The following is a 20000-nucleotide window of genomic DNA, read 5'->3' on the forward strand; positions in this document are numbered from 1 at the left end:
CTTGTAGTGTTAACTAGCTAACGCTAGGCCTAATGTTACCTGCTGTTTGTGTAGTGTTAACTTGCTCAACGCTATGCGTTACCTGCTGTTGAGGTGTAGTGTTAACAAGCTAACGCTAGGCTAATGTTACCTGCTGTTGAGTGTAGTGTTAACTAGCTAACGCTAGGCTAATGTTACCTGCTGTTTTGTGTGAGTGTTAACTAGCTAACGCTAGGCTAACGTTACCTGCTGTTGAGTGAAGTGTTAACTAGCTAACGCTTAGGTAATGTTACCTGCTGTTGAGTGTAGTGTTAACTAGCTAACGTTAGGCCTAATGTTACCTGCTGTTGAGTGTAGTGTTAACTAGCTAACGCCAGGCAATGTTACCTGCTGTTGAGTGTAGTGTTAACTAGCTAACGCCTAGGCTAATGTTACCGCTGTTGAGTGTAGTGTTAACTAGCTAACGCTAGGCTAATGTTACCTGCCGTTTTTGTGTAGTGTCAACTAGCTAACGCTTAGGCTAACGTTACCTGCTGCTGAGTGTAGTGTTAGCTAGCCTGGTGGTTGATGTTTAGTTCCCCTAATCCGTCTAGAGCATCAGAGAAGAGCTAGTAATCTAAGTGGCCCCTAAATAAGGCCGGAATCGAACCAGAGTTGCTATTCGGTCCGTAGATAACGGCTGTTAAGACACCGCACCGTATTAGCACCAGGTAACGAGTGGCGGATCTAGAACATTTTACATAGGTGGCAAAGGGGGGACAAGAGGTCTTGGCAGGGTGGCAGGGGTAGACCCATGGGGAATCCCTATATGTGAATGGTTTAAAACCAAACATACACTAAAAATACTTTTAAATACTTTTCAGAGCCATATTCCTTCAGCCACTAACTAAACCAATTCTTCCCTTTAAGAAGTCATTGATGATGGGTTTAAAGCTTGTATAGCTCTCATTATCTGGCTGCTAGAGAATGAAAAGCTACTCTGTCCAGCTCACTGATCACTGAGTCTATGCATGGGAATGAATATATTCTAAACATGGCCATGCCAATGCATATAAGTGACATTACATATTATCCTACTGTACGGCAATTTATATGGAAGAAGAATAAAAACATACCATATGGTCCAGGGGGTAGCTGCAGGCCTCTTCCTCCCTGTCATCTTCATCTGCCTCCTCCTGATCACTCCCCCTGTCTCTGTCCCTCTCTCTTGAATCTGGAGCCTCCTCTTCATTCCTCACTGATTCTTCTTTTTCCTCATGTCTTTCACTTATTTCCCTCTTCTCCTTCTGTGGTCCTCCTGCTCTCACCCTCCATGGTGGTCTCCAGTTTACTGCCTTCTCCTTCATTTCCCTCATTCTCTTCATCCCTGTGTACTTCTCTTTGAATTTTCTTAGCAAGTGCTGGCAGTAGCCCACCTTTAGCCTTCCTTTTCATGTTTGGGCTCCAGCTACTTTCTTCAGCTACCTGGCCTGCAGAAGTCAATATGTGAAAACCCCCTGGTTATCCTGTATTACATTACACTGTAAGGCCCTAATAAGTAGCTTATAACAAATATAAAATCAAAAAATATGTATCACATGCACACAACAGTTATGTTTAGACTAGGCTACTTAATCCTATTGTATTTGTTATTTCCCAGTTGTAACCTGGTTTACATTAGTGCAGCCTTATTGCTGTGATATGTGAGAGGAAGTGGATTTTATCAGACTGCTTAGCTAATCAAATAAAATGATGATCTCCTAACTGGCACTGTATTGTGTGTTGTAACGTAACGCCAGCTTAAACAGCGCACCCATCAGTTATGGATACAAACAAGATTTTATATTTTATATTAAGCCGTTACTGTCTTTACTAAAATCAAAACTATGTGCTCTTACAAATCACCAGGGAGACGCATTTGACTTTTGGCTAACGTAATAGACGCGCGCTGTTTTTGCTGATGCTGAATCGTCTTTTAGCATAACCGATACATTCATTACAAATCCAACTTTAAGGTAAAGGTGTGTTTAAACTTCACCTGGGGAAACTGACTTCACCTTCAGAGGCCCGGGGCAGCTCAGTCTCTCCAGCCGGGTTGGGGCCACTACGCCAACTGACTCGCTGTGTGTGAGCTTCAGACTGGAGCGTAACGCCTCGCAACATTTAAATCAGGGACGTAGCTAAGTATTTGAGGGGCAGGAGGCTAATAATACATTAAAATTTAATTGTTCACTTTTGGTAAAATGTATTGTTTAGTTCAATTTTGAGAAGCCTGTGGACATGGCGGGTTGTTTTAAAGTACAGTTTTTGGATCACAAGTGTGGGGGAGGCTGGGGGCACCTCCCCCCGTAAGCTGCCCTGTAGATCCCTGGGTCGGGGCCCCAAAATAAAAACTCTTCGGATCTACACGCATTCACGTGGATGACATTTTCCACATTCAAAACGGGCCATTTTCCCAAAAGCGACAAGTTTGCAGGTATGGATATGGTCATAACCACTGCAGTGCTCAATGACCTATTAATGAGGGGGAAATTAATTAACATTTTCTGCCACGGAAGGCACGAACGGCTTTCTAGAGGACATCCACTAGATTACGGGACACGGGCGTGGTAGTTTACCACACCGACGCCACTGCCAAGACTCCTACCCACCAACGCCAGATGGATCACACATGTAGTATCTGAAGATTTACAACTTTGCTCTATACTTTTCTGTTAAGGACCAATATGGAATTTGCTCTCTGAAGATTTATGACTTTTAACTTAGGTGTCTGTTAGAGACTTATATGGACTTTGTTCTATTCTTGCTTACCCCACATAACTACGGCCTCTTACTTTCAACAGCAGAATGTTAGGAGCCATTATTTTGAGAATTGGGAAACTGTCCTCTCCAGATCTTCTGCAGGGTCTGTAATTGATGCTGAATTCTTTGATGTAATAAACCTTTATAATCAAGAACAGTGTCAGCGATCCCTCTTCATACATCACCACAGCATCGCTACTAAAGATACCAAACACAAAATGGAATATATATATATATATATATGTTACAAATACACAGGGAACTGCTGCGTGAGGGTTATCACAGAAACCCTGTCCGAACACACACCCTCCCAGACGGCAGCTAGCAGGATGTCCGAGTTGAAAACGCATCTTGTTGCCATGTAAGGGCCCTGTTCGTGGTGCAGACATTTTAACTGCATTTGTGTGTCTGTTCAGAGACACAAAGACACTCTTTGAACCGTGTTAGCTAACTGGGAGCTCTGGCATTAGCTGCAGCAACTCCAGTTTGCTAAGACTGATTCTGTTTGTTGTTTTTGCTATTGGACAGTACTCGGACATTTATAGCGATCAAGATTAACGTAAAAATTGCCCAGAGTTCTCCCCTTTAAGTTGTCATGGCGATGATTTTTAAGGGTTTTCAGTTTGTTGACGTCTCAAACAGAAATATTATGAAACTTTGAGAAAATAAAGCCAGCCATGCAAACGGAGTGGAAAACATAAAAGGCTTTATTAGCAATCAATGTAAACTTTATTTACAGCGTTTCAGTAGTGAACACGTGCTGAGTGTATTGGTCTACCTGGGGCGGGTGGCTGCGATTGGCTGGAGGTTCTTTTTCTCTTCTCCTTCACGTCTTGCTCTCCGTTTGGAGGACTCCACCTCCTGCTGGGGGAGGGGAGGGGGGGGGAGGGAGGGGGGTCAACATGTTTGTGTGTGTGTGTCTCTGTCTCCATGTATGTGTCGCTCTATGTACATTATGTGTGTGTCTCTGTGTGTGTTTGTGTGTGTGTGTGTGTGTGTCTCTGTGCATGTGTGGGTGTGTGTGTGTCTCTGTGTGTGTATGAGAGCTTGTGGTGTGTGTGTGTGTGTGTGTGTGTTCTCTCTCTCTCTATGTATGTGTGTGTGTGTGGTTACTCATGGCAGCGAGGCAGCAGCAGCATCAGCCGGAGGGGGAACATGAGTCTGTGAGCCGTCTTCATCATGACATCATCCTGAAAAACAGGAAACATTTCCCATCATGCACCTGGACAGCTTTTCCTTACGGTGTGTTAGCTAAATGTGAAGAGGCGGGTAGAATCAGCTGACAGGAAGGGAGGAGCCAGAGCGTGCTACATGGTTACCTGGAGCCAGGGAGCTGCAGAGCTTCATCTATAGTCATCCTTTTTACTGGGGTCAACTACCAGCAGCTTCCCTGGACCACACCCCTTGAGACACACACACACAGACATACACAGAGACACACACACACACACACACACACACACACACACACACACACACACACACACACACACACACACACACACACACACACACACACACACACACACACAAACACACACACACACACACCCTATTAGTGAAAACTGACTATATTTTAGTCCTAACCTAGGTATTACAGCAGTGTTGTTTCAACCATGCTTTGACAGGTTTTTCGACTCTAGTATTGTAGTGGTATTGTAGTAATATTGTAGTAGTATTGTAGTAGTATTGTAGTAGTATTGTAGTAGTATTGTAGTAATATTGTAGTAATATTGTAGTACATTTGGTAGTAGTATTGTAGTAGTATTGTAGTAGTATTGTAGTAGTATTGTAGTAATATTGTAGTAATATTGTAGTAGTATTGTGGTAGTATTGTAGTAGTATTGTAGTAGTATTGTAGTAGTATTGTAGTAGTATTGTAGTAATATTGTAGTAGTATTGTAGTAATATTGTAGTAGTTGTGTAAATCAGACGGTAGTCCAGTCCTGTTCCTTGTCATTAAGAACCATCTCCAGAACCAGACCCACACTCTCACACTCAGACCTGAACAAGTCCTTCATGCTTTCATCTTCTCCAGACAGGTGTGATTACCTGGGTCAGAGGTGTGTTCAGGTGTCCCGTAGTGATTACCTGGGTCAGAGGTGTGTTCAGGTGTCCCGTAGTGATTACCTGGGTCAGAGGTGTGTTCAGGTGTCCCGTAGTGTTTACCTGGGTCAGAGATGTGTTTCCATTTGGACGGCACCATGGTGAACTCTCCGCGGATGATCTGCTCCGTGATCGACTGGCGGCTGAAGTTTTCATGGAACGGAGGATAACCACCCAGACTGAGAGACAGACAGGTTAGAGACAGACAGGGATACAGACAGGTTAGAGACAGACAGACAGAGAGACATTTTGACAATTTGAACGTATTTGACAAGTGAATGTCCATTTAAAGAAGGCTCAAAGAAAGAAGAAGGTGTAGGACAGACAGGCAGGCGGGAGGGTGAGACAGGAGCGAGCCTACCAGACGAAGAGCAGGACTCCGAGGCTCCACGCGTCCACGGCCAGCCCGTATCCCGACGTGGACGTGAAGACTTCAGGAGGGTAGGAGGGCGTCCCACACAGACTCCTCATCAGCAGGGACTCGCCCAGGATCCGGGACTGGTTGAAGTCTGTCACCTGGCACACACACACACACACACAAACACACACACACACACACACACACACACACACACACACACACACACACACACACACACACACACACACACACACACACACACACACACACACACACACACACACACACACACACACACACACACACACACACACAAAAAGCAAAACTGATTTTACCCTGTCATAGTGTAATAACGACAGTTCGAGGGTAAATAGGACATACATAGAAGCTCTAAATCCCACTGACACCCCTTTACTATGAAAATCTCATATTTTGAAACTGCCGCTGAAAACGGGCGAATCTCAACAAAGCTGGAAGTTGTCGTCAACCTCCCAAAAACCTTTGTCAGCCCATGGGTGTATTAAGAGAACGGTCACGCCCCAACATTTACATACTACACAACTGACCTGAGATCAGGTAGTACATTTACATACTACACAACTGACCTGAGATCAGGTAGTACATTTACATACTACACAACTGACCTGAGATCAGGTAGAACATTTACATACTACACAACTGACCTGAGATCAGGTAGTACATTTACATATACACAACTGACCTGAGATCAGGTAGTACATTTACTTACTACACAACTGACCTGAGATCAGGTAGTACATTTACATAGACTACACAACTGACCTGAGATCAGGTAGTACATTTACATACTACACAACTGACCTGAGATCAGGTAGTACATTTACATACTACACAACTGACCTGAGATCAGATATTCTTCCGAATCTAGGTCGCGCAGATCTCTGTTATTCCATTACAAAATTTACTTCTGAAACTTTTTTATGCGAGAAATCAACCATATAAAGCTCAAATATGGGCCGCTTTATGAAATTGATGGCTAATTACAAATTTTGTCCGACTGTGTGTCGGATTTCCGTATATATATATATATATATATATATACACACACACACACACAGTTTATATAAGGGTGTTTATTTATGTTCACACCGCCGTGATGTCACTTCCTGCATCCTGAAACCCTGCTGTGTGTGTGTGTGTGTGTGTGTGTCTCTGTGTCTTTGTGTGTGTAATTATTACTGATTCTTTTTTCTTGTTCATATACTTTTATGTATGTATATATATTTTCTCCTATGTCTACTTAATGTGTATTTGTGTTATTCTGATGTGTGTACTTTGGTTTTTCTCGGTTCTTGTGAGCTGCTGTAATACAGGAGTTTCCCCAGTGTGGGATTAATAAAGTCTATCTTATCTTATCAATCAAAGATTTCAGTTTAAGCATTTATATTTAAGCTTTGCATTTGAAATTTGACTTTTTACATTGCACTTTACATTTTCAAATTATCATTTTACATTTCAACTATGCTTTATCAGTCTTTCCTTTTCTTTTTTAAATTTAATTAAGGCATGATTTTTCCTAGTAGCGTAGTAAAATAATATTTTTAATTTGATCTCGCTTTGTTTTCTCTTTGACTTTCAATTTGAATTATGAATAAATATATCCTCCATACCCACGTGTATGTTCTAAAGATAGAAACAATCATTTCCGATCCCAGGTTTCCCTACCGAGACTTATTTCCTCTCAGGCAGGTGCAGGACGTACGTGGTCTCTGCGGTGTGTTCAGGTGATCATTTTTGGCCAAGACAAATGTGACGCAGGGCAACGTGAGGCGACGCCACAGTCGGCTTGGCGTGTCAGTGCCTGTAACTGTAGCTGTGATGAAGGTGATGAAGATGAAGGTGTGTTACCTTGATGAGACACTCGTTGTCCTGCGAGGACAGCAGGATGTTCTCCGGTTTCAGATCTCTGTGGATGATCCCTTCACTGTGGAGGTACTATACACACACACACACACACACACACACACACACACACACACACACACACACACACACACACACACACACACACACACACACACACACACACACACACAACACAACAACACACACACACACACAAAGTTATACACAGAGGACTTAGGTGTGTGGTGGTTACCGTAGCGACAGTGTCTCCGTCTCACCTTGACCGCTCTCAGCATCTGATAAAAATACAGTTTGGCGACAGACTCATCGAGCTGCTGCTGAGATTTAACTCGGTGAAACAACTCTCCTCCCTCCATCCTGAGAGAGGCAGACAGACAGACAGACAGAGAGGCAGACAGATAGACAGACAGAGAGGGAGAGGCAGACAGACAGAGAGGGAGAGACACAGACAGGTGAGGAGACAGACAGAAAAAGGGCTGTTTTTGCCTTTTATTTCAAGAGTAAGATCCTTTTAGTTTAACATGAAACAGCCCCGAAATCACCATCACCAAACTCCACCAGACTCCATGTAAATAATCAGGACTTTTAGCGTGTATAGAGCCAGCATATCTCCACCAGACTCCATGTAAATAATCAGGACTTTTAGCGTGTATAGAGCCAGCATATCTCCACCAGACTCCATGTAAATAATCAGGACTTTTAGCGTGTATAGAGCCAGCATATCTCCACCAGACTCCATGTAGATAATCAGGACTTTAGCGTGTATAGAGCCAGCATATCTCCACCAGACTCCATGTAAATAATCAGGACTTTAGCTGTATAGAGCCAGCATATCTCCACCAGACTCCATGTAAATAATCAGGACTTTTAGCTTGTATAGAGCACACAGCTCCACCAGACTCCATGTAAATAATCAGGACTTTTAGAGTGTATAGAGCCAGCATATCTCCACATGTAAATGGGTGAATTAAGGGTTTATTTCAACCAAACCAGAGTGGTGATTGTTGGAACAGTGGAAAGATGAACCAAGACGGCTTTTGGTAGTTTTATTTAGTTTCTGTCCACTTTGAATGAAGTGTGTTTTACGATGATAAAAGTCCTGATTATTTACATGGAGTCTGGTGGAGTCTGGTGATGGAAAGAGCAGTGATGGTTGGGAGTAATTTCACCCTAGGGTCCTTTGCACCATGACCTCGAGCCAAACACCCCCCCAGAAGCTTTTTTCACCTTTGTCGAACATTGGGAGAGTTAGCTAGAGTAGCGTTATCAGCTGAATAGCTTAGCGCAGGGGCTAATGGATCCAGTGATGTATCTCGTAAGTTACCCCACTAATAATGCCCGAAATGATACCAAACTGTAACTCACAGCTCCAACACAATGTAGTAACTGTCCTCCGTCTGATAGAAATCCTCTGTTTTAATCAGACATGGCTGCAGGGGACAAGGAGACAAGGAGATAGGAGTTAATATTAATATTATTCTTATTGCTCATTAATAGTGTAATCGTGTCTCTTCTTCTGTGGCGTCAGACTCACGTGGTCGACTCTCTGCAGAATTTGAATCTCAGTTTGCGCGTTTCTCGTCGCGGTCTGTGATTGGACCAAACAAACAGACACATCATCACCATCCCGGCCTGCCATTGGTCCAGAGGAATGTATAACGTCTGCTACATCACAGACGGTTGAGGCTGGAAGGATGGAAGTTACGCTAAATCTCGCAAAATCTCGCAAATTCTCGGCTAATATAACTATTATTTCACCCAGGAAACACGTGTTCGTTCCTCCGGAGCGTTTTCATCTTTTTCCTAAACGTAACAAGTCGTTTTGGTGTCTGAACGAAGCTGTTTCCCTTCCAGCCCCAACCCACACAGCTCTGAGCCAATCAGAGAGCAGATGAGAGGACTCACCAACCCACACAGCTCTGAGCCAATCAGAGAGCAGATGAGAGAACTCACCCCTTCAGACTGAAAGTTCTTCTTATTAATTATTTTCACGGCAAACTTCCTGCACGACATCTCTAAGGCCAGTTTAACTCCCCACACACTCCTCTGAGAAAACACACACACACACACACACACACACACACACACACACACACACACACACACACAGAGACACACACACACACACACACACACACACACACACAAGACACACACACACACACACACACACACACACACACAGAGACACACACACACACACACACAGAGAACACACACACACACACACACACACACACACAGAGACACACACACACACACACACAGAGACACACACACACACACACAGAGACACACAAACACACACACACACACACACAGAGACACACACACACAGAGACACACACACACACACACAACAACACACACACACACACATAGAGACACACACACAAAGACACAAAGACAAACACACACACAAACACAAGAGACACACACACATACAATAACAACACACACACACACACATACAACACAGAGACACACACACACACAACAACACACACACACAAAACACACACACACACAATAACACACACAAATACACAAAGACAAAGACACAACACAACACATCAATAACAGAGACACACACAACACACACACATAACACACACACACAATACACACATACAACACACATACACACACACACAGTTAGCAGGGTTTCAGGACTAGGAGAGTGACATCACGGTGAACAGTGACTCACGTGCCGGATAGTAAGTCCGAACGATTTCTCCTGAAGCTCTCTGGGTAAGCTGGACTCGATCAGCTGACATCAGGTCGATGAACACAAAGACTGACAGACAGACAGGTTAGAGAGACAGGTTAGAGAGACAGACAGACAGACAGGCAGGTTAGAGAGACAGACAGACAGACAGTTAGAGAGACAGACAGGCAGACAGACAGGTTGGAGACAGGAAGACAGACAGGTTAGAGAGACAGACAGACAGACAGTTAGAGAGACAGACAGGCAGACAGGTTAGAGACACAGACAGACAGTTAGAGAGACAGACAGGCAGACAGACAGGTTGAGACAGGAAGACAGACAGGTTAGAGACACAGACAGACAGTTAGGAGAGACAGACAGACAGACAGTTAAGAGACAGACAGGCAGACAGGTTAGAGACACAGACAGATAGTTAGAGACAGACAGGCAGAGAGACTACTTTCATCCCGTTCATTGGTTTGAGTCATTAGAAATATTGTTCTTTCTTCTCTCCTGACGCTCTAGGACTAGTATCACCTAACCCCCAGATACCCCTGTTGCCCCCAGATACCCCTGTGCCCCCAGAACCCCTGCCCCCAGATACCCCTGCCCCCAGATACCCCTGTTGCCCCCAGATACCTCTGTTGCCCCCAGATACCCCTGCCCCCAGATACCCCGCCCCCCAGATACCCTGTTGCCCCCCAGATACCCCTGTTGCCCCCCCAGATACCCCTGTTGCCCCCGGTACCTCTGTTGGTTGCTCAGCCAGCCAGCACAGCGTTGTTGGTCAGAGGAAGCTTCCTGTCTTCTACTCACCAGCACTGCCCACAGGGTCCCGTGTTACTGGAGTCCTCCACGAACACCTCACTGCCCTCCTGACACACAGACAGGCAGAGAGACAGACAGGCAGGCAGGGAGAGAGACACACAGGCAGGCAGACAGACAGGTAGGCAGACAGACAGAGAGACAGACAGAGAGACAGACAGACAGACAGGCAGAGAGAGAGACAGGCAGGCAGGCAGACAGACAGGTAGGCAGACAGACAGAGAGACAGACAGACAGACAGACAGGCAGACAGATAGGCAGACAGGGAGAGAGACACACAGGCAGGCAGACAGACAGGTAGGCAGACAGACAGAGAGACAGACAGACAGACAGGCAGACAGATAGGCAGGCAGGCAGGCACACAGGCAGACAGACAGACAGACAGACAGACAGACAGACAGACAGAGAGACAGACAGACAGACAGGCAGACAGACAGAGAGAGAGACAGGCCAGCAGAGAGACACACAGGCAGGCAGACAGAGACACAGGCAGGCAGACAGACAGGCAGACAGACAGACAAACAGGCAGGCAGAGAGACACACAGACAGACAGACAGACAGACAGACAGACAGGCAGACAGAGAGAGACAGACAGAGAGGCAGAGAGACAGACAGACAGACAGACAGACAGGTAGGCAGACAGACAGAGAGACAGACAGACAGACAGGCAGACAGATAGGCAGGCAGGCAGGCAGGCACACAGGCAGACAGAGAGAGACAGACAGGCAGGCAGGCAGACAGGCAGTAAGAGAGACAGACAGACAAAGAGTAAGACAGGCAGAGAAAGAGACAGTTAGAAAGAGAGACAGCTTCCTGTCAGGCTCTAAAGTCACAGACAGTCCTGCGTTCCAACAGACCAATCACAGCGTTTGTTTACATAACGTCCTACGTCCCAACAGACCAATCACAGCGTTTGTTTACATAACGTCCTACGTCCCAACAGACCAATCACAGCGTTTGTTTACATAACGTCCTACGTCCCAACAGACCAATCACAGCGTTTGCTGGTTAGTAAACAGGAAGTGATCTCACTCTGTAGATCCTGAAGTGTTTCTTGCTGTAGATTCTGAACTTTTTGGATCCTTTTTCATCGGGATCGTCCAGAACGTAGTTACACTTGGACCCCCGGCCGAACAGATACTGGTCCTCTAGACAGTCTGGAACACAAAGAGAACTGGGTCAGAACAGGTACTGGTCCTCTAGACAGTCTGGAACACAAAGAGAACCGGGTCAGAACAGGTACTGGTCCTCTAGACAGTCTGGAACACAGAGAGAACTGGGTCAGAACAGATACTGGTCCTCTAGACAGTCTGGAACACAGAGAGAACTGGGTCAGAACAGGTACTGTCCTCTAGACAGTCTGGAACACAAAGAGAACCGGGTCAGAACAGGTACTGGTCCTCTAGACAGTCTGGAACACAGAGAGAACCGGGTCAGAACAGATACTGGTCCTCTAGACAGTCTGGAACACAGAGAGAACCGGGTCAGAACAGATACTGGTCCTCTAGACAGTCTGGAACACAGAGAGAACCGGTCAGAACAGATACTGGTCCTCTAGACAGTCTGGAACACAGAGAGAACTGGGTCAGAACAGATACTGGTCCTCTAGACAGTCTGGAACACAGAGAGAACCGGGTCAGAACAGGTACTGGTCCTCTAGACAGTCTGGAACACAGAGAGAACTGGTCAGAACAGATACTGGTCCTCTAGACAGTCTGGAACACAGAGAGAACTGGGTCAGAACAGGTACTGGTCCTCTAGACAGTCTGGAACACAGAGAGAACTGGGTCAGAACAGATACTGGTCCTCTAGACAGTCTGGAACACAAAGAGAACTGGGTCAGAACAGGTACTGGTCCTCTAGACAGTCTGGAACACAGAGAGAACTGGGTCAGAACAGATACTGGTCCTCTAGACAGTCTGGAACACAGAGAGAACTGGGTCAGAACAGGTAATGTGCTCCTAGACAGTGGAACACAAAGAGAACCGGGTCAGAACAGGTACTGTCCTCTAGACAGTCTGGAACACAAAGAGAACCGGGTCAGAACAGGTACTGGTCCTCTAGACAGTCTGGAACACAGAGAGAACCGGGTCAGAACAGATACTGGTCCTCTAGACAGTCTGGAACACAGAGAGAACCGGGTCAGAACAGATACTGGTCCTCTAGACAGTCTGGAACACAGAGAGAACCGGGTCAGAACAGATACTGGTCCTCTAGACAGTCTGGAACACAGAGAGAACTGGGTCAGAACAGATACTGGTCCTCTAGACAGTCTGGAACACAGAGAGAACCGGGTCAGAACAGATACTGGTCCTCTAGACAGTCTGGAACACAGAGAGAACCGGGTCAGAACAGATACTGGTCCTCTAGACAGTCTGGAACACAGAGAGAACTGGGTCAGAACAGATACTGGTCCTCTAGACAGTCTGGAACACAGAGAGAACTGGGTCAGAACAGATACTGGTCCTCTAGACAGTCTGGAACACAGAGAGAACTGGGTCAGAACAGGTACTGGTCCTCTAGACAGTCTGGAACACAGAGAGAACTGGGTCAGAACAGATACTGGTCCTCTAGACAGTCTGGAACACAGAGAGAACTGGGTCAGAACAGGTACTGTCCTCTAGACAGTCTGGAACACAAAGAGAACCGGGTCAGAACAGGTACTGTCCTCTAGACAGTCTAGAACACAAAGAGAACTGGTCAGAACAGGTACTGGTCCCTCTAGACAGTCTGGAACACAGAGAGAACCGGGTCAGAACAGATACTGGTCCTCTAGACAGTCTGGAACACAGAGAGAACCGGGTCAGAACAGATACTGGTCCTCTAGACAGTCTGGAACACAGAGAGAACCGGGTCAGAACAGATACTGGTCCTCTAGACAGTCTGGAACACAGAGAGAACCGGGTCAGAACAGATACTGGTCCTCTAGACAGTCTGGAACACAGAGAGAACTGGGTCAGAACAGGTACTGTCCTCTAGACAGTCTGGAACACAAAGAGAACCAGGTCAGAACAGGTACTGGTCCTCTAGACAGTCTGGAACACAGAGAGAACTGGTCAGAACAGGTACTGGTCCTCTAGACAGTCTGGAACACAGAGAGAACTGGGTCAGAACAGGTACTGTCCTCTAGACAGTCTGGAACACAAAGAGAACCGGGTCAGAACAGGTACTGGTCCTCTAGACAGTCTGGAACACAGAGAGAACTGGGTCAGAACAGATACTGGTCCTCTAGACAGTCTGGAACACAGAGAGAACTGGGTCAGAACAGATACTGGTCCTCTAGACAGTCTGGAACACAGAGAGAACCGGGTCAGAACAGGTACTGGTCCTCTAGACAGTCTGGAACACAAAGAGAACTGGGTCAGAACAGGTACTGGTCCTCTAGACAGTCTGGAACACAGAGAGAACTGGGCAAGAACAGGTACGTCCCCTGGACAGTCTGGAACACAAAGAGAACCGGTCAGAACAGGTACTATCCTCTAGACAGTCTGGAACACAAAGAGAACTGGGTCAGAACAGGTACTGGTCCTCTAGACAGTCTGGAACACAAAGAGAACCGGTCAGAACAGGTACTGGTCCCTCTAGACAGTCTGGAACACAGAGAGAACTGGGTCAGAACAGGTACTGGTCCTCTAGACAGTCTGGAACACAGAGAGAACTGGGTCAGAACAGGTACTGGTCCTCTAGACAGTCTGGAACACAGAGAGAACTGGGTCAGAACAGATACTGGTCCTCTAGACAGTCTGGAACACAGAGAGAACTGGGTCAGAACAGGTACTGGTCCTCTAGACAGTCTGGAACACAGAGAGAACTGGGTCAGAACAGGTACTGGTCCTCCTGTGTGTGTGTGTGTGTGTGTGTGTGTGTGTGTGTGTGTGTGTGTGTGTGTGTGTGTGTGCATGTCTGTGTGTGTGTGTCTGTGTGTGTGTGTGTCTGTGTGTGTGTGTTCGTGTGTGTGTGTATGTCTGTGTGTGTGTGTGTGTGTGTCTGTGTATGTCTGTGTGTGTGTGTCTGTGTGTGTGTCTGTGTGTGTGTGTGTCTGTGTGTGTGTGTCTGTCTGTGTGTGTGTGTCTGTGTGTGTGCTTGTCTGTGTGTGTGTGTCTGTGTGTGTGTGTGTGTGTGTGTGTGTGTGTGTGTGTGTGCTCCTGTGTGTGTGTCTGTGTGTGTCTGTGTGTGTGTGTGTGTGTGTGTGTGTGTCTGTGTGTGTGTGTGTGTGTGTGTGTGTGTGTGTGTGTGTGTGTGTGTGTGTGTGTGTGTGTGTGTGTGTGTGTGTGTGTGTGTATGTCTGTGTGTGTGTGTCTGTCTGTGTGTGGTGTCTGTGTGTGTGTCTGTGTGTGTGTCTGTGTGTGTGTGTCTGTGTGTGTGTGTGTCTGTGTGTGTGTGTGTGTGTCTTGTGTGTGTGTGTGTGTGTGTGTGTCTGTGTGTGTGTGTATGCTGTGTGTATGTCTGTGTGTGTGTGTTCTGTCTGTGTGTGTTGTGTGTGTGTGTGTGTGTGTGTGTGTGTGTGTGTGTTGTGTGTGTGTGTGTGTGTGTGTGTGTGTGTGTGTGTGTTTGTGTGTGTGTGTGTGTGTGTGTGTCTGTGTGTGTGTGTGTGTGTGTGTGTGTGTGTGTGTGTGTGTGTGTGTGTGTGTGTGTGTGTGGCTGGGTTTTATTAACCGATATCAGATCACTCAAACCAAGTCTCATCAGTGTCAACGGGACCGTGGACTCACCGAGGCTCCTGAAGCCCTGGGCCATCGGCAGCAGGCGGCCCCACGGCTGAGGCTCGGGCTCCTCGGGGACGGACGCCAGCGTCACGGGAATGGTGTCCACGCTGCTCAGGGTCCCCGAGCCGCTGGAAGACCTCGGCCCGCTGGAAGAACTGGAACCAGTCTGGGACTTAGGCTGGGTGGACTGGGCCTGGGACGCAGACTGGGTAGACTGGGCCTGGGACGGAGACTGGGTAGACTGGGCCTGGGACGGAGACTGGGTAGACTGGGCCTGGGACGGAGACTGGGTAGACTGGGGCTGGGACAGGGTGGACTGGGTAGACTGGGCCTGGGACAGGGTGGACTGGGTAGACTGAGTGGTCTGGGGCTGCTCCCCCTCATGTGGAATCTCTTCAGACATCTTCCAGCTCTGCGGATTAGACACATGAGACCATACAGGTCAACTCTCTTTTCTTCCATTCCACAACTCCGCGCCAAACTACGTTTATGAAATGTACAATTTTAAATAACTTTAACCCCTCACTCACAATACGAACGTAGACAACAAGAGCGGAAATTCCTCCAAATATCTAATAGTCTTCTCCTTAATTCGGCGTAATGTCAACATGAAATAACATTCAAGTTTTTAAAGAGGGGCCTCATCTCTCTTCAGTCACATCCAACAGCGTCTATATTATCATGCGAACAAGGCGACGTTAAATTAGCTGTTTTTTTAATGGAGCCCGTCGATGGCTGAGATGTTTTTATTTCAAACTGACGGTATCGGAGATGCAGATGAAAACTGATCTGGGACCAGAACCGGCTCAGTACCGTTCTGGGTCACTAACCCCGCCCAGCAGCCGGGCTCCAAATCCGCTCCCTACCCGCCGAGCTGCTTCATATACACCGCCAGGACGAAGCGGGCTGAGCCGTGCCGAGCCGTGCTAACCCGGGCTCGTGCTCTAACATTCCCTCGGCCACTCACCGGAGCTGAGGTCTCTGCAGGTAAACAAACCGGACCGGACCGCAGCAGTGGACCGGGACACGTGGAGCGAATGGAATCGTGCAGGAAACCTATTTTTTTTTCCCACCGTGTTTTCCTCTTACATCATGTGATTTCGCCAGCCAATGAGAAGTTAGACGCACGGTCACGTGAGTTGGGGAAGCATTCGACTGTGTTTCCGGGATCGTTCCTTGTTGCTTCGTGGTCCTGTTCCTGCAGGAGAGGAGAGGAGAGAGACACGGCGGGACAGACAGACAGGATGATCGATAACCCTAACCCTATCAATAACCGTCTCAAGCACCTGTGACGTCATGTCCAAACAGAGGAGCTCTGCTAAAACTCTGATCATCACAGACGGTCAGTTCACACACACTCAACAACATGAAATATGGGATTATTAATAACAACATGTCCCCAACGATCAGCTGGATAAGGAGTTGGGATTTCTGGCCTTAAATACTGAGTGTACAGAGTTTGGTTGGTGGCCTCCGGACTGGAAAGTAACGAAGTAGCCTATACAGTTACTCAAGTTTTGTATTTAAAGGTAATATGTAACATTTCTACATTAACATGTCTAAAAACGACCATACCTATGTTATATGTTTTTATGAGTTGTGTTCTTACACTATCCCAAATGTTTCCACCAAATTTCAAACCCAGAGAAATCTGTTATTTTATTTTCAGACACGGGTCGTTTCCTTTAGTTGTCCATCAGTGGCGTCCTATGACCTTTGACCCCTCTAGTTACTGTAAGTTAGGGCTGCTCTATTATGGAAAAAAACATAATCACGATTATTTTGGTCAATATTGAAATCACGATAATTTAACACCATTACTCGTTGACTTCTGGGAAGATGTTGCAATTACTGAACTTAAAAAACAGTGGAAAAGTTCAATAAATCAACAGTAAAAAAACACATACAACTGTGAAATTTGCCTCTATACTTTTCCTATTTAAACTTTATTTTTTCATTCAGAACACGAGAGAAAATAAGAGTTTACTTGCAAAACGTAATGAGCTAAATAATTGTTTTTCTCGATTATTCTGTTTTTGTGATCGTTGGGAGCCAAAATCATAATCACGATTAAATTTTGATTTGCACAGCCCTACTGTAACTCCCGTCAGAACCCGGTCACCCAGATGATACAGTACGTTCAGACAACATTACCGAAAGAAACTACTCGGAACTAGAGGCGTCAATCTCCACTCATCTCCTGATTCCATTACGATTATCATGTCAGCGATTCAATTTGATTCAATATCTCGATGCGTCAAATAAATTTCTATTAAAGCCATGTAGGATATTTAATCCATGTTTCTATTAAAGCCATGTAGGATATTTAATTCATAGCTTTTCAAGCTTCAAAAACCAAACATTCTGCAGAGCTCTGATACTAAATAACTTGGATACATAAAACTATACAGCACTGAGACATGGCCTTCCTGAATGTGTTAACATAAATATTAAAAAAATTATAAACAGAAATGTTTAGTACATTATTATGTAAACAGAAATGTTGTTAGGATACATACATTATAAACAGAAATGTTGTTAGGCCTACATTACATTATAAACAGAAATGTTGTTAGGTCTACATTACATTATAAACAGAAATGTTGTTAGGCCTACATTACATTATAAACAGAAATGTTGTTAGGCCTACATTACATTATAAACAGAAATGTTGTTAGGTCTACATTACATTATAAACAGAAATGTTGTTAGGCCTACATTACATTATAAACAGAAATGTTGTTAGGTCTACATTACATTATAAACAGAAATGTTGTTAGGTCTACATTACATTATAAACAGAAATGTTGTTAGGTCTACATTACATTATAAACAGAAATGTTGTTAGGCCTACATTACATTATAAACAGAAATGTTGTTAGGCCTACATTACATTATAAACAGAAATGTTGTTAGGTCATTACATTATAAACAGAAATGTTGTTAGGTCATTACATTATAAACAGAAATGTTGTTAGGTCTACAACATATAACAGAAATGTTGTTAGGTATACATTACATTATAAACAGAAATGTTGTTAGGTCTATACATTATAAAACAGAAATGTTGTTAGGACATTACATTATAAACAGAAATGTTGTTAGGTCTATATACATTATAAACAGAAATGTTGTTAGGCCTACATTACATTATAAACAGAAATGTTGTTAGGTCTACATTATATTAAAACAGAAATGTTGTTAGGGTCTACATTACATTATAAACAAAATTAATTATAAACAGAAATGTTGTTATCATTACATTATAAACAGAAATGTTGTTAGGTACATTACATTATAAACAGAAAGTTGTGGGTCTACATTACATTATAAACAGAAATGTTGTTAGGTCTACATTACATTATAAACAGAAATGTTGTTAGGTACATTACATTATAAACAAAATGTTGTTAGGCTACATTATAAACAGAAATGTTGTTAGGTCATTACATTATAAACAGAAATGTTGTTAGGTCATTACATTATAAACAGAAATGTTGTTAGGCCTACATTACATTATAAACAGAAATGTTGTTAGGTCTACATTACATTATAAACAGAAATGTTGTTAGGTCATTACATTATAAACAGAAATGTTGTTAGGCCTACATTACATTATAAACAGAAATGTTGTTAGGCCTACATTACAATATAAACAGAAATGTTGTTAGGCCTACATTACATTATAAACAGAAATGTTGTTAGGTCTACATTACATTATAAACAGAAATGTTGTTGGGCCTACATTACATTATAAACAGAAATGTTGTTAGGCCTACATTACATTATAAACAGAAATGTTGTTAGGTCTACATTACATAAACAGAAATGTTGTTAGGCCTACATTACATTATAAACAGAAATGTTGTTAGGTCACATTACATTATAAACAGAAATGTTGTTAGGCCTACATTACATTATAAACAGAAATGTTGTTAGGCCTACATTACATTATAAACAGAAATGTTGTTAGGCCTACATTACATTATAAACAGAAATGTTGTTAGGCCTACATTACATTATAAACAGAAATGTTGTTAGGCCTACATTACATTATATAAACAAATGTTGTTAGGCCTACATTACATTATAAACAGAAATGTTGTTAGGCCTACATTACATTATAAACAGAAATGTTGTTAGGTCTACATTACATTATAAACAGAAATGTTGTTAGGCCTACATTACATTATAAACAGAAATGTTGTTAGGCTCATTACATTATAAACAGAAATGTTGTTAGGGTACATTACATATAACAGAGTGTAGATATTACATTATAAACAGAAATGTTGTTAGGTACATTACATTATAAACAGAAATGTTGTTAGGCTACATTACATTATAAACAGAAATGTTGTTAGGCCATACATTATAATAAACAGAAATGTTGTTAGGCCTACATTACATTATAAACAAAATGTTGTTAGGTCTACATTATATTATAAACAGAAAGTGTTAGCTACATACATTATAACAAAATGTTGTTAGGTCTACATTACATTATAAACAGAAATGTTGTTAGGTCTACATTACATTATAAACAGAAATGTTGTTAGGCCTACATTACATTATAAACAGAAATGTTGTTAGGCCTACATTACATTATAAACAGAAATGTTGTTAGGTC

The 20000-nt window shown here is 44.1% G+C and overlaps 2 protein-coding genes across 3 annotated transcripts in view; one reads left to right on the forward strand and one right to left on the reverse strand.

Moving 5' to 3' along the window:
• chek2 (checkpoint kinase 2) overlaps positions 1-16287 on the reverse strand; it is a 22554-nt gene extending 6267 nt beyond the window's left edge. Inside the window, 14 exon segments of the mRNA XM_039802527.1 lie at positions 3989-3990; positions 4930-5045; positions 5228-5382; positions 7115-7201; positions 7390-7489; positions 8498-8562; positions 8667-8720; positions 9086-9178; positions 9840-9896; positions 9898-9929; positions 10588-10714; positions 11697-11821; positions 15377-15782; positions 15901-16287. Coding sequence (XP_039658461.1) covers positions 3989-3990; positions 4930-5045; positions 5228-5382; positions 7115-7201; positions 7390-7489; positions 8498-8562; positions 8667-8720; positions 9086-9178; positions 9840-9896; positions 9898-9929; positions 10588-10714; positions 11697-11821; positions 15377-15782; positions 15901-15990 — 1509 coding nt within the window. The 5' untranslated portion in view covers positions 15991-16287.
• A 214-nt stretch (positions 16288-16501) lies between these two features.
• The window catches only part of entr1 (endosome associated trafficking regulator 1), a 13210-nt gene continuing 9711 nt past the window's right edge, over positions 16502-20000 (forward strand). The window contains exon 1 of one of the 2 annotated variants that reach the window (XM_039802505.1): positions 16502-16712. In XM_039802505.1, the coding sequence (XP_039658439.1) occupies positions 16667-16712 (46 nt within the window). In that variant the 5' untranslated portion in view covers positions 16502-16666. The remainder of the gene's footprint in view (positions 16713-20000) is intronic. The other variant, XM_039802506.1, reaches the window with a different exon arrangement.

This window comes from Perca fluviatilis, chromosome 6, assembly GCF_010015445.1.
Source record: "Perca fluviatilis chromosome 6, GENO_Pfluv_1.0, whole genome shotgun sequence".
In the NCBI taxonomy this organism is placed as follows: Eukaryota; Metazoa; Chordata; class Actinopteri; order Perciformes; family Percidae; genus Perca; species Perca fluviatilis.